Source organism: Takifugu flavidus, chromosome 3 (genome assembly GCF_003711565.1).
Source record: "Takifugu flavidus isolate HTHZ2018 chromosome 3, ASM371156v2, whole genome shotgun sequence".
Taxonomy (NCBI): Eukaryota; Metazoa; Chordata; class Actinopteri; order Tetraodontiformes; family Tetraodontidae; genus Takifugu; species Takifugu flavidus.
The window spans coordinates 16970307-16995214 of NC_079522.1; the positions used below are offsets into that span (position 1 = coordinate 16970307).

At 38.7% G+C, this 24908-nt stretch overlaps 1 protein-coding gene across 9 annotated transcripts in view; it reads left to right on the forward strand.

Annotated features, from left to right (window-relative positions):
* The first annotated feature begins 427 nt into the window (after positions 1 to 427).
* The window catches only part of LOC130522177 (guanine nucleotide exchange factor DBS-like), a 39372-nt gene continuing 14891 nt past the window's right edge, over positions 428 to 24908 (forward strand). For 5 of the 9 annotated variants that reach the window (XR_008949569.1, XM_057026243.1, XM_057026245.1 and 2 more), the window contains exons 1-4: positions 5759 to 5996; positions 18349 to 18432; positions 19414 to 19528; positions 21999 to 22089. Coding sequence is in view for 7 of the 9 variants with exons in the window: in XM_057026243.1 (XP_056882223.1) it covers positions 5774 to 5996; positions 18349 to 18432; positions 19414 to 19528; positions 21999 to 22089 (513 nt within the window). In the remaining 2 variants the exon portion in view is untranslated. Of the gene's footprint in view, positions 580 to 1503; positions 1676 to 5758; positions 5997 to 9732; positions 9978 to 18348; positions 18433 to 19413; positions 19529 to 20910; positions 21189 to 21998; positions 22090 to 24908 lie in introns of those variants that run through there. The other 4 variants (XM_057026250.1, XM_057026249.1, XM_057026248.1 and 1 more) reach the window with 4 other exon arrangements.

A 24908-nucleotide genomic window follows, 5' to 3' on the forward strand; every position in this document is an offset into this window, starting at 1 on the left:
TGAGCAGAGAAAACTAAATTAATAGAGCTCCAAAATGCTGCAGTTAAATACAGTAAGAAAAAAAATTAAATAAAATATTGGTAGCTAGCTCCTTCATAGATTGATTTCAACATACTGCTAATCCCGTGTCTCCCGTGACAATAATATTAAACATAAATTAAACTGGAAATACAATTTATACCCTTTAAAAATGAGTTTCTGTGGAACACATTTATATGTGTGTAGATTCTAGACTACATCTATCTATCTATCTATCTATCTATCTATCTATCTATCTATCTATCTATCTATCTATCTATCTATCTATCTATCTATCTATCTATCTATCTATCTATCTATCTATCTATCTATGTGCGCACGCGCGTGTTCGAAATAAAGAAGAATCAACCAGAATTTGACCCTGTGACGTAGTTAATTTAGAACCCTTTCAAGTACCCAGTTATTCAGATAACTCGATTAAAAGAGACCTTGTCAAATTCCCTAACCGAATTAGGCCTCTCCTTCGGTGGAATGAGGAGGAGAAAAGTGTTGTCTAACTAATTAGACAGGCGGGATTGTTTACTTGGAGATAACCTGCAGGTAAGAGGACGCTGTTGTCACAAAAGCTGCCAAAGCGACAGGCTGTACTCGTAGACAGTCAGTAAACGACATAAGATACACTTAGTGTTCCTTGTGACTCCACATTCTAATAGATAAATCATTGTAAAAGTGACGTCAGGTGAGCAGTCAACACTGGAGTGAGTGTATTTATACCGAATTCATCCGAGGATACGCTACAAAAAGGGGTGCAATTTTTGTTGGACACTTTCCCCAGAGAATTGCTTTGGTGACAAGTCATTATTAATTGAAATTTTGTGCGTTTGCCCTTGTTTTTGCCCAGAATGTGGGAATATATTCTGTTTATGTCCACGTGCTCGTGGACACTTGGCTGTGAGAAGTCACATTGTCTCACATGTTCGATTTAAGTAGTTCCTATTTAACTTGGCAAGAAAAAAAAAGCACATCACAAGATTTAGCGATGTTGTTTCGTTGTCAAGGTAATGAAATGAAAGCAAGCTTAAGGGTCTGGTTATGAAATGGGGACATACTGCTCATTGTTTCACTAGTTGTGTAACAATGATAGATATAATACTCAACAGTAGCTTACACTTATATTCGTAGTTGTAAAGTTCAGTAAAAACAACAACAGAGATTTTGAGGTTTGAAAGCTAAAACATTTTAGAACACTGTCACCACAAAACCTCAGTGTCACCTTAATTTGACCAGAATTTGAGCTGCATAGCTGGTTTTAATAAAAAGAAGAAATTAGTGTCACACTTAAACGGGTTTTAACCTTCACACATTTAAGGACATTAAGTGTTACACAATTAGAAAAGTCCCCTTGAATGCTGGCCTGTCTTCCTTCCTATCCTGTCTGCTGACCAACAATACGTGACCATGAGAATAAGACTGATTTGCTGTTCATTACAGCTGATGCCTGATTTTACCTGAGTCAGCTGATATTGCTTCAGTGGTTTCACTTTGGATTCTGTGTAAAGGCTGAGGTTTGTGCTCTTGTATGTGCAGCACAGAGGAAATCCAGCTGAGTTTTGGAGTTCAGAAGTGAAGATGGGACAGCAGTCTTCAGTCCCAGGAGATCTGGACCAAACACCCGAGGTGCTGTCTACTACCAGTGGTAGGGCTCTCTGTCTGTCTGGTTTTGTTGGAGCAATTTCAAAGTACTTATTCAAATATTTCAGTGTTGTAAGTTATTTTGGTGAACTGACCAAACTTTGCACTTTAACTTTATAATCTTTACTTGCTAGCTTTACTTAGCTTGAATTGAACCTTTGGCAACTAAGGGGCATTAATACATTTCAGGATCAAACAATTTTTATGGCAAACGCAGGGTATAGAAAAACCACTGGTATATAGGTATGATTTTTTTATTCAAAGTTTAATATCAAAACTTCTTTTTTCTTATTTGAAAGCTAAATATCAGAATTTCAGACTGTCCTTAAATGACCAGTATGTCTCAATATAAGGCAAGGTATCGTTCCACAACAATAAGGAGAAAACCAACATCTAAAAATCCCATGTTCTCATCCTCGCTATGCACTTTTAAAAAAAACTTTTTTCCCCATTTGATTAGGCAGATGTATTTACATAGTTTAAAGAGAGCTGGGGAACCTCTCATGTCATATGGGTACATATTTTAGTGAATGCTCTTACATCACGTGTATGTTTGTAATATGTATATACTTAATGTTGCCACTAATAAGTCAGTGCCCCACCTCAGTTCGGAAGAAAATGAGTCAACATGCCACAGCCTGTTTGACCAACTACTATTACTACTACTAATAGTAATGATAAACTTCATGGATCAACCCATTTTTTCAGATCTTCATGCTTCAATACTGAAGGGATGTGTTAAATTGAACATTTTAGTGTCACTGTTGTTCATACACAATTTCAGAATAATCTCAATTTTCTTTGTTTGTTTCTGGTGGTGGTTTGGGGGGGGGGGGGGGGGGGGGTGGATCTGAAACCCAGCACTAGTTTCAGATCTGCCCTCCTGTTCCGGTCTTTGTAGCGCTTTATATCCTCAAATAACAAATACAGCAATATTGTGCAGAAATGTAATATTTAATTTTGGAAAAACCCATGCCATGCAGACATCATCTTAGTGGGGAACAAATTCTTGATGGGGCAAAATGCCGGAGGCGTGTTTTTAACCTCATTATTTTTTTTTCAATATCATGGACCTCAGGCTCATTAAACATTTACCAGTATGTACATTTTGCATTCATATAGAAACATTTCTACTTGTAACTCTTTATCTAGCATGGTCTGGAAGCAAATTCAGAAGCAAATAATTAAATAGTTGCACATACATTAAAGGAAAAAACATGCCACTGAATAAGGAGTAGGAACTCTTTATCTTGTTATCAACTCAAATTTGCCAAATTAACATAATGAGATGTAAGGTTTATGTCATAGCCCACCCCCGCCCCTCTTTTCCTGTGATAAACACAAAGCAAACATGAGGAAAGATAAACAAGGGTGACTTTCATCAAAAAGGAAGAGAAGCAGACAGATTGAAACAACTGAACACCATATTTTGGACACTATTCTGTTATGACTATGGCTGTTTCAGACGTAATTCAAGTGAGCCAAAAGGTTTTGAGCAAAAGGCTTCAGAAACTCTTTGTGTCCATCAGTGTGTTGACCCGAGACTCACACAGGAGACGACGGGTAACGACCTGGAGGGCAGGTTAGTGTTCTGTGCACTGATTCTTGAGGTTCAGGAGTGCATTTTTTTCATGGTATAAGCTGTTTTGTCTTTTGATTAAATCAGTCTAAATAGATGACAGCCAAGGATTTCCTCTCACCACAGGGAGATTCCCCCTTGACGTATTTTCCATTCATTATTGTAAACCACATTATTTACCATCACGTTGATGTATAGCATATAGTGTGTCGGTGGTCTATTTGGTAAAATTTCTTAATCACTGTGGGAAACAGCTACGACATAACACGCTGTAGTGTTTTTAATGAGGTTATGTTCAAGACCATCGTGTCTTTTCATGTTCCTGAACTACAAATCAAGTGTTGCTGTATTTTGAGTAACAACTATGAGAGGACAGAATCCATTATTTTTTAAAAAGCCTGCTATGTGTTAGCAAAGACCTTCCACAACGACTTCTGTACCACCAACCATTGTAATAGCAAATTCCATCACTTAGAGCACAACATGCCCATGTTGTGATTGGCACACAGCACGTGGATCTGTTGCAAAAGTTTGATGCAACAAGGGCTGTATAAATGATGACACTAACAGTGTTTTAAATGTGGGGTGGCAGTACCTTTTTGTAACAAGCAACAGTAATGTAACAGTTAGCAGAAAGTTAGGTGTAACTGTAACCATAAACACTGCAACTGGACCAAGAACAAACTGGCATACAACTGATACATACAAATGGCATTCTTTTATTATTGGTTTTTTTAGTGGCATAATGAAGAATCGTCATCTCCTGAACTTCTCATGGCACCATGTTTTGTAACTACGGATTTAGTTTAAGAACATATACTCTGCTCTCTGACATAATGTCCCTTTATTTTTACTTAATAGTTGCAATCACACCATTAACGATTGCACATAGTTACATTCCATGAAACACTGTCATGCCACGACCTTAAATGCTGCTTAAATGTGTAAATGCTGTTCAGTGATACATAAATAAATGGAAAACACAGCTAACTGACAATAGGGATCAGAGAGGAAGTCATAGCTTTTATGTACATAAAATGAAAATGTGTTTCTTTTCAGTCCAGCAGGGGTGCCTCCTGTCTCCCTTTGTAGTGTAAATCCTTGAACATAGGCCTCTTTGGTATTTAACCTTGGTAACTGATTACATGATATAGCCTTTGCGGCCGGCTCATTGATAACTAAGCCTTATGTCTCAATACACCTGCAGTAAATCATGTCTGCGCCATAGCTGAGGGACAGACGACCAGTCAGTCTAAAAGTCACAGGTAGAGACACAGACACAGGAGCTAGACGGGTGGTTAGATCGATCATGTCGGCCAACCTTTTCTGTATTTATCGCCGAGCAGAAAAGAAGCTGAATCATAAATGCACACAAACGTACAGACGCGGTGAGTTGAGATGATTTTATTCCACGTTTAGCAGCGCTTCAACTTTGTGACGGGGTCATATTTGGGGAGCAGCTCAGGTCTGGTAAAGAAGCTGCATTGATTGCTGAAACGTCACATGTTAGTCACAGCATAATCAATATTTGTCCTGATGAATAAGTCTCTCACAGTGCTGGGAACCAGACGGGAAGGATGATTAGTTTCATAGCTGGAAGACATTAGATGGGAGGTTGGTTTTTGTTTTTCTTTGAGCTTTGCGATCCCCTCAGGTTCCTCATGATGCCAACACTACTGTAGTTAACTGCAACTTTTTAGCAAAGCAACACATAATCTTAAAGAAATAACAAAAGCAGCTTTAGTTTGAAAACCTTCCTTCATTGTTGGAAATAGCTCTTGAAAACTAGCACACAGCTTCAAGGGCTTCTGACGTGTCTGGAGGAATTTAAAGGAAACGCTTGCTAAAAAGAACATACTATATGTACTATACTAAATCTCAAGTCTTTCTTTTTTTTAAATCAATACAATTAAATTTCTCTTTATAAATGAATGTATTTTGATAATTATTTTTACAAAATTATGATTAGGATTATAGTCACAAAGGATTTAAACTTGTAGAGTTTAGAGAAAGCATTCTAAACCACAGAGAGACAGGTAACCAGTATAACTAATGTACCATATTTGTTATATAATAAAAAAAATATACAGACATCTGATATGATCTGGTGCTCAATAAGACCAGATGTACGGTATCTAATTAAAAATGCTTTTTAAAGTATTGGCATGAAAGTATATTTGTTGGCAACATGTAAAGTAGATATTCAATGTATATTGTTTAATTGCATTGTACTCGTGAGCATGTGCTGGAGTGTGTTCAGGTGTCAATCTTATCATAAATTATATAATAGCTATATGCAGCCAACTTGATTTTTATCCAAATGGTGTCTTCCAAATAAGGTTGACGAAATTCCTGTGCCTGTTCAGCACCTGCCATAAAGATGAGAACAAACAACTGCTGCACATTTCAATCTTGAGACAAATGAAGAGTAGCAAGAGGGTGGCAGATAAAAGTATGCAGATTTCCACAGCAGGAGGGAGGGGCAGAGGGAGAAAAGAGGAGTGGCGTGATCACTCAAGGAACATGGGGAGGTGTGTGAACCTGAGAGAGGTAGACGGCAGAGATAAGATGCTACTCTTGTCTCTACCTGTGGCGATGAAGAGGGTGGAGGGGGAAGAGAACACATGCAGAGACAAGATGGAGAGATGTAGTGTGAAGCGGCAACATGAGGGGTTTGTCTGCATTCCACTGGAAGAGATGGAGAGCTACTACAGATACAACCAGTGCTGTCAACAGCTGCAGCAGAGTGAGTTATTGTGTGTGTTTGGTGTGCGAGGTGTGGCGGAGTGTCTGACAGGTCATGTTGAGTCCGTTTTGGGATGGAAATCATGGCTGTTATGACCCCAAAACACTGAGCTGCTACCAGCTCTAAGGATCATTTATCATCTCCCACTTTATGTAGATATAATTTATAACTGTCAAATGAAATGTGTGCTGCGCTGGATAATCATAGTACTCAAAGCAAAAATATACTATGAAAACATTTATATGCTGTTCTTGCCTTTAACATTCAAGCTCAGGAGCCATTTGTAAGCATAGGGTTTATGCATGAGGTTATCCGTAACGCTATATGTGACAGCAAAGTCTTTCTGTTAAATCTTGTCAGATGTGATCGTTAATATCCTGATTATGTAGATTAATGATCACATCTGGCAAGATTTAACAGCTGGAAAACCTGTTTTTTCATAGGTCGTCCAAGTAAACGTGGGAAAAGAGTATGTGGCATACTGCTACATCCTTATTTACTAAAGGTGGTTTAGAAAAAAGTGGCATAAGTAACTGTCTCTGTGTGTACAGTAGTGAAAGAAGGTGTGTGTGAGTGTGCGCGCGCGTGTGTGAGTTTTTTTATATGCGGTATAAACGTGTGCATGACAAAAGATTTGTAGTGTGCAGCCTCTGCTTGATGATTTTCAGGTTTCTCTGCCTGTCATTGATGCTTTAGGTGTATTGTGGACTGTTTCCAGCAGGGTTTGGTCTGTATTTGGAGATGAAAAGAGTATTTTTAGTGAGGGTTATTTTAGAGTCGCTCTCATGAAGACAGCTGTAGCTGCTTTTGAGCTCCTTTTCATTTCCTTGCTTGCTGTTTCATCTTTGTTGTAATATCGACTCCTGAATTGGTTGTTGGCTCACTCACTCACCCAAACACAGACAACTGGTCTTTTCAAATCCACATCAGATCTACCGGTACTTAAAAATATATAGTTTTGCATTACAGACTTTGATGATCATTATAAAACCAAATAATGATATATTTTTTTACTTCCTGTGGCATTTCCCTGACTGATGGATGTATTGGTGAAAACTTCCTCTTTTGTGAGTTTTCACATGTTTTCCTGCAACTCTGTGACTTAACCCCTTTTGCTTTTAAATTCAAGCATCATTGCTAGTTTAGCAATTTAGTGCCAATTTGTACAAGAGGGAGGCTACAGTGGTTCATCTGTTGTTGTTTGTGCTTAGACATTGTGTAACACAGTCGCAATTCTTAAACGCAACACTGCTGTGAAGCTGTTATATCATGTCATTCAGTAATTAGCAAAGGAATGGTGAGGATAGCAATTATAGGAGCTTTTATTGAATAGTTAGAGTAGCTAATCCTCAGAACTTATTTATCTAGGGGCATGTCTCTGATTGCATTTAGATAAAGAGGAACTGTAAAGTGACATAGACCAGCTGACACTGGTGTTATTTAAATGTGGTATAAAGAAACAGAGGTTTTGGTTCCTTTATCATCTTCTGTGTTGCAGTCATGCCATCAAGGGAGTTTTTAGGGAACTGGTTTGAAGAACTGCAATATATTGTAATTTGTAAGTGACATGTATCATTAGTCTTAACTTTCTCCCCTTCTTTAAACTACTGTAACTTCTTATTGCTGCCAGTTTAAAAGTAACTTATTACATGATGCTTCTCCACATATTCATGATAAAAAAACTGTGAAATCTTACTGGATCTGATGGATCGTCATACAACATCTGGTTTGATAAAGTGTTGGCGGATATGTGAAAGCCAGCTGCTGTTTATATACCATCAACTCATAAAACAATATTGGAATTGCCACAAAGGTTGTATAAATAGTTTTTTAAAAGCCCCTTGGTGACGTTCTGAGTGTTTTATCTCCTAAGCAATAAGCTGTCTTATAGATATTGATGACAAGCTTGTATAAATGTATTAAATTTAATGTGAGTTTTTTTTTGGACCCATGGGTCAATTATGTAAGCTCCCTAGTCACTTTGATCCTTGAGTGGAAGGAGGAAATATTGCTTGCTGACACCAGCAGGGGGGCATACCAAATATGTGATTTAGATGGAAGTTATTATAGCTGCAGTCTGCACCGCACAGGCAAGTCTCCTCTGCATCCCGCAGTCTGCTCCGCATCCTACAGATGCTCATTTGATCATTCTTATTTAATCACAGATGATCCATAACAGAGCACCTGTCATAAAACAGTCTCATTCATTTTGGCATCGATCCATAGCACGACTGTAAAACACTTTCTGTCTGAAGACAACTTTATGTTGAAATAAAGTAGAAACGAGTGCCTTAAAGTTGATATTAAAGTCTTGATGTAATAAAATGCCCTAATACCTGGAAACTGTGCAGGTGTCAGGCTAGTTTTCAGGATTCATTTTTTAAAATTTAATATAAATTTGAATGAATTCATACAAGTCATATAATAGCATTGAAACCAATTCCTGACATCCAGAATTTGCTCATACAAAAAATATTTTTTTCATCATTACTCTTTATTGCAATCATTACTGCTTTTTGCGACTGGCCACTAGGTGGGATTTTTAAATGGAATAAAAAAAGTTATTAAATTAATTGCTATTTGCCAAGAACTAGTTAAATTAAAATTATTAGGACTAATACTAAGGTGCTGTCTTATGTATCATCATTTAAATGCTATATTAAATAGTGAAGTTGAGTGGGGAAAACCAGCTGCTTAATAGAAACAATAAAAAAATCTAGTTATGCTTTCAGTCTAACTCTATAATGGCTGATCTGTAAAATGAGCCATAAGTGAGTGAAACTGGGTGCTTCGACAGCTTAAAACAGATTAAACCCTCTACCTTTTTACCTGTATAATGGCCAGAACACTTTATCTGAAACTGTCTTTGTCTCTCTCGTCCTGACACACACACACAATTTTACACAAATCTCAGAGAGGTTTGTCTTTAATTTAGATTGAATTCTTCATCTTAACAGCCCATCTCTGTAATTTTCAAGATCTGTGTCTGATCTTTTTTTCTCTTTAAATAAACAGACCAGTCTTCATTTTGACACATAACAGGAAGTATTTAATTGATTTACTTGTATCAGCAAACTTTCATCTTTTCAAACTGAGGATTTGAGAAGTGTCTTCACAGATGTGCTGACGTATGCTAACACATTCAGGTGCTGCAGCCTCAGCTTGAGACGTGTCCCAAATGGAAATGTGACTAAAAAGACATAAAAATCTATATTTTTATCACGTAGATGCTACAATAACATTTTGGCTGCATTAATTGTCATCTAACAAAAATCCTCTTCACTTTATGATTTATTTAATTACTTTAAGTATTGAATATTAAGGAAATAGTTACACACCTTTATTTTTAAACTTCATTTTGATTGATAAACTTGTGCATACTTTTTTAATGAGTTTTTGAGTCCGTGCAATGTAAACTGATTACCATTGATGAAAAGATTCTTTTCCTTTCAGAAAATTCAGCACAGTTATTCATCTTTATTATTTCCCAGTAATAATTACATTAAGACAAACGTAATTGAATAACAGTGCAGGTAAATGACACATATGAATAATGATCAGCAATAATTATGTCATCCTTGTTCCACATCGTTTTAGTCCTGGTTTCCTTTCATCAGTGAAAACTGAAATGTGAAACTGGGGGCGGGGCATGTGAAGCCCCGCCTACTGGCTGGTACAGATGAGGAGGGGGAGGTGTGTGCATGTGTGTGTGTGTGTGTGTGTGTCCTGGCTGCACAGTGACAGCTCAGTAAGCTGCTAAAATGCTCAGCTGTGGCAGAATGGACTGCCTCAACTTCCACCGCGATGTGCTTTGACAGAATATGTGGCTGTGCGTGAAAGTGTTTTAACAAAGTGTGCGTTTCCTTGTGTGCATATGTATCAGGAGGCATACATGCACCGCCAGCACAATGGCTCTAAATCGAGTGTCTCAACTCTGCCACGATATCACCAGACTGTGGCTGCAACTAAAGATGATGACAGGTAGAGTGTTTATGTGACTATACTGTGTGTGCTCAGTAGCTTAACTTTGTTTGCTGTGTGTAAATATGTTGTCTAGATTGTGAGCCATGAGAATTTTGCAGGTGTGTGTGTGTGTGTGTGTCTGTGTGTGTGTGGTATGGTTTAGCTATCATAAAATGTCAAAATGTATATTTTATATGCATGGTAAAGTAGAACATTTGATGGATCTGTTACCTGAGATAAACAATGAGTAACTGGACGAGTAAATAAGGGATTCATATTTTACTTTACTTTACTACCATGATCCATAACATTTGTAAATCTTAACAGTTTTATTGTAGTCTTGGTTTAAATTCGTTCATGTGATAATTTGGACAGTAACAGAGATATGATTTTTGTAGCCGACCAATAATAATACATTGAAAAAATGAATAATGAATGGAAGAACGCAGAAGGTTGAGTATCTTTGGTTGTTGAATTTAGCCAATGAAGCATCATCTTTGGTTATAGGGTTTGGTTTTTATGGTCACACTGTGCTCTGAACAAATGTTCATCAAGCTATTTTGGAATTGCTGAGAAGCAATTGTCACTTTAAGAACTTTTAGAAGTATTTAATCTCGAAATAAGGTGAAGGGTTTCAGTCAAATGAACTAAGCTTACATTAGCAGTGCAGCTTCGCCCACTGTCTGGTTACCCTCCTGTCGAAGCGTAATAGTATCCATATCTCAGGCCTAGAAACCCAACCTTGAACAGACGCTTTTTAACATCACGAATCCGACAGAATACAGACTCAAATTATTTCTTTCTTGTTTGCGTTGTTGGCTCTTCACGCAAAATCACACTGAAATGGTAATGATGGAGTTTTATAAAGGGGTGAAATCAACGCCTTCAGCAAAGCATCTGTTAAAATATGTTAGAGAGGTTCTACACAGGTTTAAAAGCCCCGTGAATTAGTTAAACAGTGTTTTTATGTGTTTGCTCCAAGCTTTATTCTTTAACGCTGAAGGCAGTATTTTCCATCAGATAGTTACATAATCTATCTTTAATGGAAAGTGTATTTTGTCCTGAGGTCAGGTCAGCTGTGCATTAAGATCTTGGCTTGTCCATTGTTGGTACAGTACAGGCTGCACACTGGCAGCATATTAATCAAGTTTTCCCCCATTAACACGGTGCATTTCCTCTTGTCAGTTGGAAGCAATGGTGGGAAAAACTCCTTTTGAGGCTTTGAATGTAACATCTCCTCCCCCCTTAATTTCCATGCATGCGTGTGTGCATGCGTGTGTGTGGTCAGCTCCATCACATATATTGAATTCAGAAGGCTCTGAGCCACAGTCTGTACTATTCATAGAAATCTTTGTCTTTGTGGTTTCCTTTTGTGTTTGATGTCCCGCCTGCTGTACCAGCAGGTGGATTTAGGTCAAATCATTTGCCCGTCCAGCCTGCTTACACACATGCAGAACTCACAAAGATCCTGCTTTTAATAAAAGTCATTCAGAATAGAAGTTTTAACTCGGCTCTAATGATGCAAGTGGAGTCAGACGGGTGTATTTGCCTTAGATTTAGTAGATGAACTGTTTGCATTGGGATTTTTCTGTCAGTTTACTTTTGTCCTGAAGACTTCAAAATAAAGTTTTTGTGTACTTGACAACTTGGCTGTTTTGTTTGTTTGTCAAATTTAGTCAAATTTACCACACACAAAAAATCCTGTACGCTGATCAGAATCCCTTTAGTATCTCTAATAACATGCATTAAAAGTAAGCTAACGGATATGTAATACAATTATAAGATCATTTAAAACTAGTTAGTTTAGTAAAGAATTTATCAAGCAAATCCAGTACAATTTACATTGACCATTAAAGCATCTATAGAGAGAGAATTCAGGGTTGTCAGGTCGTCAGGATTCTTTCAGGGCAAGTAAAAACACACTTCTGGATTCTTTGCTCATTGTATGTGTGTCTCTCCCCTTTACTTCCCCCTGCTGTCTTTCTCAGGTTCCAAGTTTCAGGTTTTTCTTTGTTCTCTGCAGTGTAATGACTGGTAACTATGGCCAGGGGCAACTAAACAAGACTGCTGTTTTATTTCCAAGAGCGCTTTTACAGTCAGGTTTTTAACCCTCTAATTGTGGACAGAAAGAGGAAGGGAGTAGGACCTGCTTTTGAAAGGCTAAAGATCGGCATGACTTCAGGGGGGACGTATTTGTGGGTTCATGAGTTGCACCACAGGTGCCACAACAGAGCAGATTTCCATAAATTTCCCTGAGACTCCCAGTCATTTGTGTGCACTTGAGTTGAGAGCTGCTTTGGCAGGAATGGCTATTTTTACTGCAGTGGAAAACTTTGGAGCAGGACTGTCACACTAATCTCAAGGTTATCAGCATTGGAGCTGAAGGGATCTCATTTTTTTAGTGTTGAAATTAAAATATTGACATTTTAAAAATGTTTTGTAATGGTTTTCCCCCCTTCCATATTTTATAATATATATTTTACCCACGTGATGAATTTTGTAAAGTAGAAACTTATTGAATGACTTAAAGTGAAGTGAACAATATATTTTATGGCCCATACTCTCTATTGTGTACATCTTGTCTCTTCCAGCAAACTTCATAAAATTGAATTTGTGGTTCTGATAAAATATAAATGTGATTGCATGTTGTGTTCTGGCGGCAGTGCAGACAAGGAGACAGTGTCTTGTGAGGATGATGATGCCCCTGTTTCTTCAGCAGAATGGGGCTCAGTGCCAACAACTGAACCATTGTTCTGCGTTTCTACGTAACTCTTGTCAAATAGAGGCAGAGTACATCATCAGTCCAGCTCTATTGATGATAATGGTGCTTCAGTTTTTCATTTTGCTAGGTTAACGCACTAACCCTCACACTGACATGGGTTAATAGTGCATTTTCCTTTCTGATCACCACACTTACATGCACACATGCAGACATACACACGACACACATTCCAGCCAGGTCCCGTGACCCATTTCATTTTTGGCATAGTCATGCCAATGCCTGTGTGAGACAGATGGGACCATGGTAAACCCTGACTGTAATGTCTCAAGACTATAATGCTCGATAATTGAGCTCGGAGTCTCAGGGACAAATGTATACAAATTTATGAGCAAATCCCTGCTTCCCCGTGCACGAGCACACTGAGCGATGTGACTGAGCGTCGCTCTGCTGGTGTTTGATCTTAAAGCCACCACACCCTCCCAACACTTTCACACAGACTGCATTGCCGATCACTCTTTTCCTGTTTGTACGTACCAGAGCAGCATTTGCAGAGCTGAAGGTCTCAATGACCCCCTAGTGCCCAAAGTCTCTCTGTGACATCACTGCTTTAAACTTGCCTGTATTCTTTGATTTTATGTTTTTATGCATCCTGTTCTTAAGATCATGAGATGTAGCCAGAATCATCACTTTGTTCCACATTTTAGTGATGTAGACAAATGTACATAACCAACCTTTATTTTAACACAAAGGGCGCAAGCATCTGGCATATTTTGACTTTAGGCAGTTTTAGGATGAACTGTTTCACTCATGCTGCAAAGTCACATGAATTGAGATTACATTCTTGCAGCTGATTTGTGAAATTATTCAGATATTCCATTTTTGTTGCTGCAACTTCTTTGTAGGTTATTGTAGTTCAGATACATGAGAAAGGTCAATTTAGAATCCAGTAAAAAAAACAACATATGTACACACTAATCAGTTGCTCTAGCATTGTCTGTGTTTGCTTCTTACAGAGATAATATTTGTTTTGGTGTGTGTGTGTGTGTGTGTCTGTGTATTTTGTAAACAGACATCTCTGCAGCTTCCTGCAGCTTTGAACTTTGACCAGCCAGCAGAAATGGAAGCCTTCAACCAAAACGGAACAGCTGGTTAGCATCTCTGAACTAAATGGTGTGTGTTTAGCAATGAAAACGTGTAGGGACATGACCACAGAACAAAGGACCAGGTGTGTGTGTGTGTGTGTGTGTGTGTGTGTGTGTGTGTGCGCACGTGCGTGCTTGTATTGCTGCCCGTGTTTCATTCGAGAGTGAGTAATATTTAGAGATTGCAGTACAGTTTTTTATATTTAGGATTTTCTGCATGCTGTATGCTAATGCGTTGGTTTATTCCACTGATGTATGCTATCTTTTCAGCCCCCAAAACATCTTGTAATAGTCCCCTTTCCCTTTAAGCCATCTCATTGGGTCTTTCATTGACTGTATGAAGATGGATTTTGCCTTATATTATCTAAGGTGTAGGGTTAATTTAACATCGATAGAGAATTGCTTGCTTATTTTTTCTAGTTTTCAACCAATTGACGTAAAAAATTAAAGTTATTTATTTTAACCTCACGAATGACAGCCTTCTGATTGGTCATCATTGCACTTCCTGGTTATCACAACAGAAATGACAAAACCGTCCGAGCCAACGACGACTGCCAGTTTCTAGTTTCATTATAATGAGAATGAGAAAAAGAGTTACCCATCTTTAATAGTGGACACTCCTGTGTTTTGAAGGGCTTGGGGGAAGTTTTTGCTGGTGTTGAAGTTTCAGAGCGTTCTGCTGTTGACCCCTGCTCGAGAACACAAATCCACAGTATCACCTAACACCAGGCCAACACATTAAATATGTAGGCGTGTGTAAAGAAACCTTGTCCCACATTTCATTCTATAGCGACAAGAGCACCTAACTCTTTTTATCCCAACTGCCTCATTCCCCCTCTTCTTCCCCCATTAACTATCTTAGCAGCTCTTTAAAACCCGGCTTATTTTCTCTCTCTCTCTCTCTCTCTCTCTCTCTCTGTCGCTGTCACACAAACGCATGCAAAACACGCGTGAATTCCACTGGCTTGTATTTGTCATTCAGTTTGTCTCAATTTTAGAGCCATAAAAATGCATGTACTTGATGGCATAATAATTTTTAAAAGGTGGGGTAAATAAAATATCATAAAACAGAAGAGAAACTGATTCTGAAAGTTAAATATTTAGTGTTAATGGGATGATTATTTTATGTATCAGTTTGCCCCATAGCTAAGCCTCTGAACAACAAAAAGGATGAATGAAATGGTGAAGGGGTGTGAGGACTTGGGGGAAGGGCACAAGAAGGCGGGGGTACATTCTTTCAAGGCCCCCATAATCACTATTTGTGTTTGGCTTGCATTGCCCCAGTTTCAGCGAGTCTGTGGGGGTGTTCTGGGGGTAAAGGGGGTTCACTGGCAGCCTGGCCACTATACTTAAATGTTATTCTTTGAACTGAGGACAAAGCAGTGTTGAAAGGAAAAAAGACCCTGACGCCTGAATGTCTGATACTGTATGTCTGCACCATTGAGCTTTACAGGCCTGCATTTCAGCTCAGTGGATATTTGTCAGCTTTTCTCAGATATGCTATACATTTAACCACTATTCATTTATTGGGCACGCCCTGCCACCAGTATTGATAACGGCTCAATATTAGTGGACCACTTTAGCATCCATGGTGCTGCCTTAGTCAATAATTACAGTCGCGTTTGTTCTTTAAACGGTAGGTAAGTAGTCGTGTTGTAAATGTCTTGATGGTGGGGCAAATTTGAGGCTGGATCATCTGGATGTCACAAGTGGAGGGAACTTTACTTTGTGTTTGTTACGTAAGCGAAGACCTGTAAAGGAAACCTCTCGACGTGCTCTTTGCTGAGTTCCTGCAGCCCTGTGCACAAACAGACGGAGGCAGACAGCATGAAGTGCACATGTCTGGCTGCTTTCCACAGTTTGGACGTAAGCCGAAGCTTAATGTCCGACGCATTTATGTGACAGCTGGCCAGCACACACACACACATGCACACACACGCGCACACACACTGACAGTTGATGACAATTGGTGTCATTCGGGCATGTCTTAAGTAGAAAATGTTTTCTTAATTCTGTTTTTAATGCATCATTTGTTGTCTGCACTTGACTTAAAAGCACCAAAAAGAATTGCTCCTGCCAAAACACATCCCTTTTTATGCAGTATAAGCTAACTGTAGCACATTTGCTGTTTTTGTTTAAGGCATTGTGCTGTTGCTCCAAGCTCTGTGGTTGGGCAACTGGTGGATCTGCATCTGTGCCATGTCTAGTCGCTCCAGGCTGTTCACTCATTCCTTCTTCTATTGCATGGTTTCGTTTCACAGGCTAATGAATTCCATCCCTAAACAATTACCCCTTCACCTCCATTAACAAGAGTAAACCAGAGTTCTTGTGCCTTGGAGCCTTGATATGAACCTCACCAACATCAATAATCTGAGTGTAAATGTATTTTTGCTGCACATCCTCGGTTTAATGGAATTCTCAGTGTTGTGAAGATCAGCCACATAGCTTGAGTCACATATGCTGATGATGCACTGGCGACTGAGCATGTGGTATGAAACAGTATGTAGTGTGACTCACTGTCTCGCCACTGGAATGCTTACACCGTGCCCTACAGAGGATCGACAGTAAGCTGTTAAGCTCCATCATGTTTGGGTTACAGTTATGTACTTCACGTGAATAAAAGATTAGCAGCATTCTTAAAAAAAATCTATCAGTGGTTTATGGTTAATGCTTTTATGTTACTGTTGTCCAACAGCAAGGAAGTTTGAATTTTTCCTAATGTTGTGTTTCTTGTGTATTATGTATTAATCAGTTCTCTGTTGGTGATTGGCGGGTACTCCGTGGGTACTGAAGCCCACCAACCAATGTAATCAAAAACAGTACCTGGAGAAAACCCTTAGAAGCAAGGGGCAAACATGCAAACTGTACATAGAAAGGCTTGATTAAAGTCAAACCCCAAATCTGCTTGTTATGAGGTGAATGTTGTAACCTCTGCCACACACACGCATTATGACCATTATCATTATTATTATTGTCATTATGACAAAACACTTGTCAGATAGTATCTCTCTGGATTAGCATAAGATCAACATGCCAATTATGGTATCAGCACTATTGTCATAACTATACAATTATTACCAATTGAAATACCACAGTATTACTGTATCTTTTCAATAAGATTTAGCACTATAATAACAAATTGAAGAGTAAACATTTGCTTTCTCATTCTTTTTATCACAGTATTTTCTTATTGAACCACTTTTAAAAATGAAGCTCAGTCAGATGCCACCTTAGGTCTTACACAATACCTTTCCAAAGGTTCACTGTTTGACATCTAGAGGCTACTGAGGAAATATCAGTGCTATTCTGGACAGACAGTGATGTCTCCATATGTAGGCAGGTCTATATAAATGAATGAACTGGCAATGGGTTCAATTCCTCATTCATCAAATTCAGTCGACTAATGTTGCAGTGTCTTCAGGACACACCGTTATTTTGTTGTACCTTTATTTATAATTTGTGTGAAAGCTGCATCTTAAATGCATTCTTGTCTCATGTGATTTCACCAGGATTTGTTTATTGACCTAAAAGTGATGTACATTCCACTTTTAACTGGTGAAATTATGAACAATAAGTAATGTAGTTGTTAGCTATTTTGTTTTTGATAAATTGTGTTAATTTGTTAATCATACAATAAAATATCCACAAACCAGTTAATAAACAAGGGAGCATTGCTTTAGCTGGTGCATTTGGATGTATGCTAAAGTGTAAACAGTTTGTTTGCACTGATGGTAATGCTTTGGCTCTTGAGGTGAATGCCACCATGCTGCTCTGGAACCTCCTTTTATTCCTCCTCACACCAGCCTCACTGCCAGCCTTTGTCTGTGTGCAAAAACGCAGTGATGCTCCTCAAAACAGACTCTAAAATTCACAGTTTTCCTTCACAGATGCATGCGTGACTGTACACAAGGACCAGTTTTTGCCCTTGCCTTTGGCACTCCTGGGTCACACTTGGCAGCAGCGTGTGGTGGGGCGTGCCTGTCATCTGTCGCTGCATTTCTCTGTCTGTCTGCGAGCTAAATGGGCTTACTGTAATCCATCTTGACCAGAGAGAAAGCTAAATCCAAATGCTGTTAGTTTATCTGCTCTTAGTCTGCAGCACTTTCTCCTGTAAATGAGTCTTGCCTTCCCATTTTATCCTTTTTTTGTACAAAGTAGACTTCGTTATATGAGGTTATGGTTATGAGTGAGATCTATGCTGTTAATATGGTTTTAATAAAAATTATTTTTGTTTAAAGATAATAAAACAAAAGTCACAATTTTGCTACATTGGATTCCATAAGAATACTGGAATGACATAAATGGACAGCACATAAGCCTATACTGACAAAAATGTTTTTAACTTGTGATCAGGTCCACAGGTTAAAAAAAAAATCAGCTCAACCAATTATGATATTTAATGCACAAACTTTGCTCTGCTGCAGTATAGTGTTTGCAAAGTTATTAACAGTTTTATGGACATGTTAAAAATGTTTGCTGCCCTTGCGTTGACATTGGAACTAATTATTCTCTCTTTTTCCCTCAGATGACATTATGCAGCGGGACAACGGTCCCCTATGTGCAGCAGAGATTGGCTCAGAACTCCAAAAACAGTTTGCCATTCTGCCAGGTTGGTTATTGTAGCAGTATTGAACAACTGCATCAGCCAGTGTCTTTGAATCCTACCAGCTGCCTCGAAGGGCCTGGTTTGCGTGTGAAAACACCTGCAGGGTTTACCAACTGGGTGTACCGAAGATTGCTATTGTCAAATGAACAAAATAGCATGCATTTAGTGTGTTTTCCCCTATAAATATGCAGAATATATTCCAATTATCAGAACACGTAATATATTTGGAGGCAGAGGTGCATGTGTAATGAGTTACCGCCCGCAATGTAATTGACCAAACCTGAAACTGATTGTGGTCCATGTTTTTATGTCTATATTTAGCATGTTTGATAGGCAGTTCCAAACTGGCACAGTGTGACGCACAAGTGGCTGCGTTTGCTGTGGCGAGGAGGAGGGATAGCTGCAAGGACACTTTTGCACCTGTTAAAAACTGTACATGCAAACATAGTAGATCACTTGCACGTACATCTTTTGTTTGCTCATGTAATTTAGCGCTCATTATTTGAGGTGTTAAAATAATGAGGATGCTAATTGTGGCACGAATGTTAAGCATGCACTGTAGCTGCAGTGTAGTATGTTGCTATGATTTGTTGTCCCGGGTAATCTGTCAGCCCACTCATTCGGTGGATATTTTTAGTGTGATCTCAGCAACAAACATCATGTTTGACCCAGTTTCTCTTTTGACCGAGTAGATATATTAAAAGCTTCAACTCCTTTGAACAGAACAGAGTAACGTACTAGGGTATCATGGCAACTACTGTGGTCTGTGAATAAATCAATAACTGTCCATTATTGAAAGAGACGGGCCACGTGTGTTCATTTATTAGGTCTTAACAATTTTACACTCTTTCCATCATTGTATCAGTTTCAGGTGTTTCTATGGGAAATGAAATAACGGGATAAAAGTCTGACTCTTTAATACCACTCAGGTGATTTGATATCACTTGTGACCGATTTCTGTTTTCCTCTCCACTGTGTCTCCAGGGGGCCGCGGGATGAACGGCAATCCTGTCATCATCTTTCCAGAATTCCCAGCGTTTGGTGAGCTGGAAGAAGATGAGCTTCAGAATGTCCTTGGCTACCTCACCAGTGTCCCCAGGTGTCTATATCCATTCACCTAAAGAAATAAACAAAAACAAGTCTTAGTGATGCGATCAAAAAGGGAGTCTTCAAAAGATGAAAGTTAGAGCCGGCTGTTAGACAGTAGTGTCTGTTATCTGGCATGTTGTAGAGGAATCCATTAAGTCTTCTCTAAAACTGTGGTCATAATTGTTCCATATAATCAGGTACTGTTTAAGCCATATTATCCCCTGTTAAAAAAGGGTAAGCCACTGTTTTCAAATTATATAAGCAACTAGAAATAGATAATAACTAAGCCAGCTTCACAAAAGCAACAGACATTTTACTAACTATAGAGACACGAGGTTATTTTACACAGTGAGCCAAGGATGATGATATTCACCGCATGACAAGAGTAGCAAATACTGCTCATGATACACAGGGCGTCCACACTGGACTCCAGACCTCTGCTGTCATTTTGGCCTTCACCTAAAAATGATATCAACACCTCTTTGGCACTAATAAGTTGGGGGGGAAAGCTGTGGGGATGTCTTTTTACAGCAATATTGTGTCTTGATGTTTGATATAGACAGTAAATGATGGCTTGTTTTATCAAGTGATTTTAAGTGTGAAGTCCTTGTATGGGGCATTGTGAGTTATTAAGATAACTGTGCCCTCCCCAGCCTCTGAAACGCTGACTCTAGTTTCACTCAGGTCTTGTTTTGTTTCCCGTGAAGCAGCAAGGACAATCTAGTGTTGGTTGCTGCTGTAATGCCACAAGCTGTCAGTAGGTGGCGCGCCCGAACAACAGGATTGCCAGAAAGCGGAAAAGACGTTAAGAAATATTCTTGTATAAATAAAAGATGTCGAGAACAGAACGCTAAGAATAAATGATCAAAAAGAACCTCAAACCAGTGAAGTTAAATTAGTTATTTCACTGTACATCACATGTTTTCAATTCAATCACAATATAAATTGCCCATAAAATGGGTTGAATATACTACATTTTGTTTTGCTAATGAAATTCAAGTTGAACTGTAACGTACAGCTCCTCCTCTTTATCATCTCCTCCTTTATTTTCTCCCCCTTCCTCCGCCTCACCTCCCCTCCCTTTCATTGTTTTCCCTTAAATGCTACAGATTCATCACACAAGTGACCTTGAATACAGACTTCAAATATGGCAAGAAATGGTTTTAAGCATCGGTCTGTTAATATAAATGCACTTGTTTGTGCGTCATGGCTGCCTCAGTATTATGTGGCTCATCACCTTTTAATATCAGCTCCCCACCCATCTCCTCCTCCTCCCCCCTTGCTCCCCACCAGATATATACACTCGGCTGCACTGTGAGCTCTGATTGGCTGTGGCTGAACAGCAAGACACAGGGCTTGGATTTGATTGGATGAAGGCTGGAAGCAGGTGGTGGCGGAGAAGAGGGAATTGAAGGGAAAAGGAGGAGGGAGATGCTTTTTTTTTAAAGATGTGAACGGTCACCTCTCTCCATCTGCAATCACAAGATAGTGGGTGCCGGAATCAAGCTCTGAATCAGCGAGACGTGGATTATGACAGCAGGAGAACGTTTGGATATTAATGACTTGCATCTTTGATTTTTTATCTTTTTTGAATCGTTTGTGGATCATTTATGCGGTCGTCTCCCCCTAAAAGAAATGGATTGATGATTTTCTGTTGCAGCTTTCACTGGGTAGAGTCCATTTTCTAAATGGTTACGTGTGTGGGTATGAAAACTGGCTAGTTATGACATTCAGATGGTTCAGCTTAGCAGGTATCATATGTTGTCTCCACTGTGTGTGCGTGTATGTGTGTATTTTGCTTTTCTGTTTTGATCTCAGGAGGTAGAGACCCTTTCTGAAAGGCTGCATTCTTACACATGCATTTGCCTAATGAGGGTGTAAGACATGGCTCTGCCTGTTTAAGGAAGGCAAGTTTTTCCATATACAGCCACACATCGCTCTGACACAGAGCCAAGGTTGCCATGGTTATGCACTGGGGTATTTCTCTCCCATCATCTCACATTATTGCCGATGACAAACAATGCCTATAGCCTTTAATAGAATTACCATATGATACCTCTTAGTGTTATTAACACTGCTAAAGATCAGTGAAGCCCTCTCCTATTTTGTTTGTTTATAGTGTGATGCATTAGTTCATTATTATATGTGATTGTCTCAAATAGTCAAAATTGTGTAATGTATTGATAATCCACATAAAGACAATTTGAAATTTAGTATTAAATGAATTCTTATTAAGGATAAGGATATTTTATAATTGGGTCAAACTAGATTTTTTTCTAGTACAGGTATGCCTCTAGTTATACAAAAATGTCCATATTTTATATATTTTGCTACATCCAGAAAATTGCTGACTGAATAATTGAGACAATGTCAAATAAATAATTAAGCAGTTCTACCCACATAGTCACAAATACACACACTGCATAATTATACAGAAGTGGTTTCGCCACTAAAAACAGTGTTTTTTTTCTTCCTCGCAGCATTGCAGCTTCAGGAGTAGGTTTCATTCTGGTCATCGACAGACGACAGGACCGATGGGCTGCCGTCAGGGCCACACTGCACCGCATCGCTGTGAGTGGTGTTCTTGGCATGTTTGCGAGGGCGCTGAAGTCATTTTACTGATGGCAGTGTTGGTGTGTATGACTGTGCTCTATTTGCTGTCGTCAGCTCTGTGCGGCTATAATTTGGGAGTTTACAGCTTATACCAATGAATGTTTTGGTGTTTTTTGAGATTTTTCCTGCAGGGTCAAACTACACATCATGTGCATTTGTTAATCATACTGCTACAATCATTTAGTGAGAATGTTTTTTTAGTAGTTGTAGCCAGGTGTGCTAAGCCTTAAAAATAGAATATTACATTAGAGTGGGTACAGTGATCCAAAAATGGAAAGTCCAATGCAGTTACTAAACTAGGCTAATTCTGTAATCTCTTCCCTTTTTGTGTGCCTCTAAAACTCTTCTTTCTTCCATCATAACATGGACAGATAGCGAAGGAGAGGGGAATAATTTGATGAGATGCATAAAAAGGAGAGTATCACCAAAAAATGCAGTCAGTTGCAGAACGGTTGAGAAGACATGAGAATCACTGATTGTTTATTTAAACCCTTTGTATAAAATGTGAAATCAAAATAGCAGAAAAGTCCTTGCATGGAGAGAAGTATGTTGTGTGAATGAGAGAATAGACCGATGTGGAGAGAAGGAGAAAAATGTTTTTTTGTTTTTAAAGTAAAATTGCATGTATTACGGAAATTAGCTTTTTGTTCTGGAATGTATTTGAGATTGGAAACATTCATCAGTTTTACTTTGACCTTTTGTTATTCATTAAAGGTCTGATGATTAACCAGCCCTGCCATATGAGGAGGGGGCCTCGGTACACGATAACATATGCTATGAAGACGCCCACAGTGTTGTTCAATATGCAGATACATGCTAATTTATGCTAATCGGCCACTTATCATCAGCTCTAATGGTTTTTCCATGTGGTTTTTAAGAAACTGTCCCTCCTGTAAAAGCAAAATAAAGATGAAGTTCTTTTGCAGTGATTGCACCAAAGCATCCCCCCATCATAACAATGGATTAATCTAAATCTGATATCTCTCTCATCCATTGGTATGCTCCAAGTCCTTCAACGAATCCTTGACCAACGGTCTCATACGTACGGTATGGTTGTAAAATAACGATGAAATCATAATGAAAAAACATTAGTCATTCATAAAATATTTCCAAACTAAAAATTAATTTTTTCTCCCCCTAAAGTATTTTGTACTATATTTAATGCGGCATGTCAAAGTTTTTTATTTTTATCCCATGATCAACACACAAAAGACAAGCATTGGCAGTAATAACTTATAATGGACTTTATAGTAAGAACATTATCTTACAACTACCGTATATGAATTTGTAGTCTTGGGTGTTTTCATTTTTCATTTAGTGTTTTTATTCAGTATTTATTGGCTCAGAAAAATATTCTAATACAGCTACCTGTTTGTGATCTGATATTCAACATGTGAAACCGTGTTTTAAAGCCCTACATTTTTTTCCATGCATGTGCTTTAACACTCTTTTTCAGCCATTGTTCTCATAACAAATAATACTCCCCTCTATCCAAAGACTGTATCATGTAGAGAATGTGGGAACTTGACCAGCATTGTAGCAGAAGGTCCTCAGCAGGACCCTTTTGCCTCTTCTCTACCTTTTCTTCACTTGTTTGTTCTGCGTTTGTCTTGTCTGTTTTGATTCTCAGGTATTTATTTGTTGCACATGCATGCTAATTCCACTATAATATAGGGGGACATTTGAAGTATACTATTTAGATTCTCTTTCTCAAAATGGTCATTTAATTTCATTCTATTCTTGACTAATTTATCCATGGAGTCTATAGTGCATATGCTTACATCCCTGGATGAGTGGGCACCTCATCGCGGGGCCCTATGGGAGTACTTTGGCAGTTGGATCTGAAGGTGTCCTGCTGCCTTCCATGTTTTGTCCGCATCAGGACTTGAACCAAGCGCCCTCCGCTTCTCAGCTCCGTCCCCTACAGACTGAGCTCCTGCCACCCTAATATGTGTTTTCTTTAATGTAGTTTTCTAGGAATTCTTTATATAAATAAAAGGCAAGTGATGATAATGATTTTAAAAAGAAATGTTGTCAAATCCCACTAAAGTCATGTGTGTGTGTGTGTGAGGAGCAAGTGTACTTTCTAACTGACAGCATATTGAGGCAGAAATAGTTCTTGAAATGTTGACCTTAACAAAGTTTTTATTCTTAAAGATAGAGCAGACATGAGTCTTCAGTGTTGATGCAATAGAAGCGAATCAAATTATTGTCTGTATTGGAAATGGGCAGCATTTCTCCAAGGCAAGCAGTGCAGGAGCATCTCAAACGTCCTTCCAGGGCTCCCGTGCTTTGTCCGCAGCCAACGACACTAATGGCAGGAGTCTAATCAAAGAATGAAGGTCGTTCATCTCCCCATGAGACATCATGCTCATCAAGGCCATTTCAAGGTCAATCTCAGCCATTTGCTGATGTGTGGTGGAAGCACAAAGAGTGCGCAGATGTGAAATCAGAGATTAGTGTACAGCACTTGCACAGATGTTGTGTTAGCACTAGATTACATTTACACTTTATTAATTTAGCTTGTGACTTACAGTAATAAAAATGTCAGTTTGGGCATCTTTACTATTCTCATTTTGTCTTGTTGTGTAACGGCTCCAAAAGGATTATGTATTATTTATGTTATATCATAGTTATTAAGCTTTTTGTTTCTGCAGTGCTTTAACAGCAGGTTTCCTTTTAAAGTACCAGCTTACACAAAAGATAGAACTGAGTCATAAATTTCACACCCCCACGCCAGTTGAATACAGTGCTGGTCGATGAATTTGACTGGAACT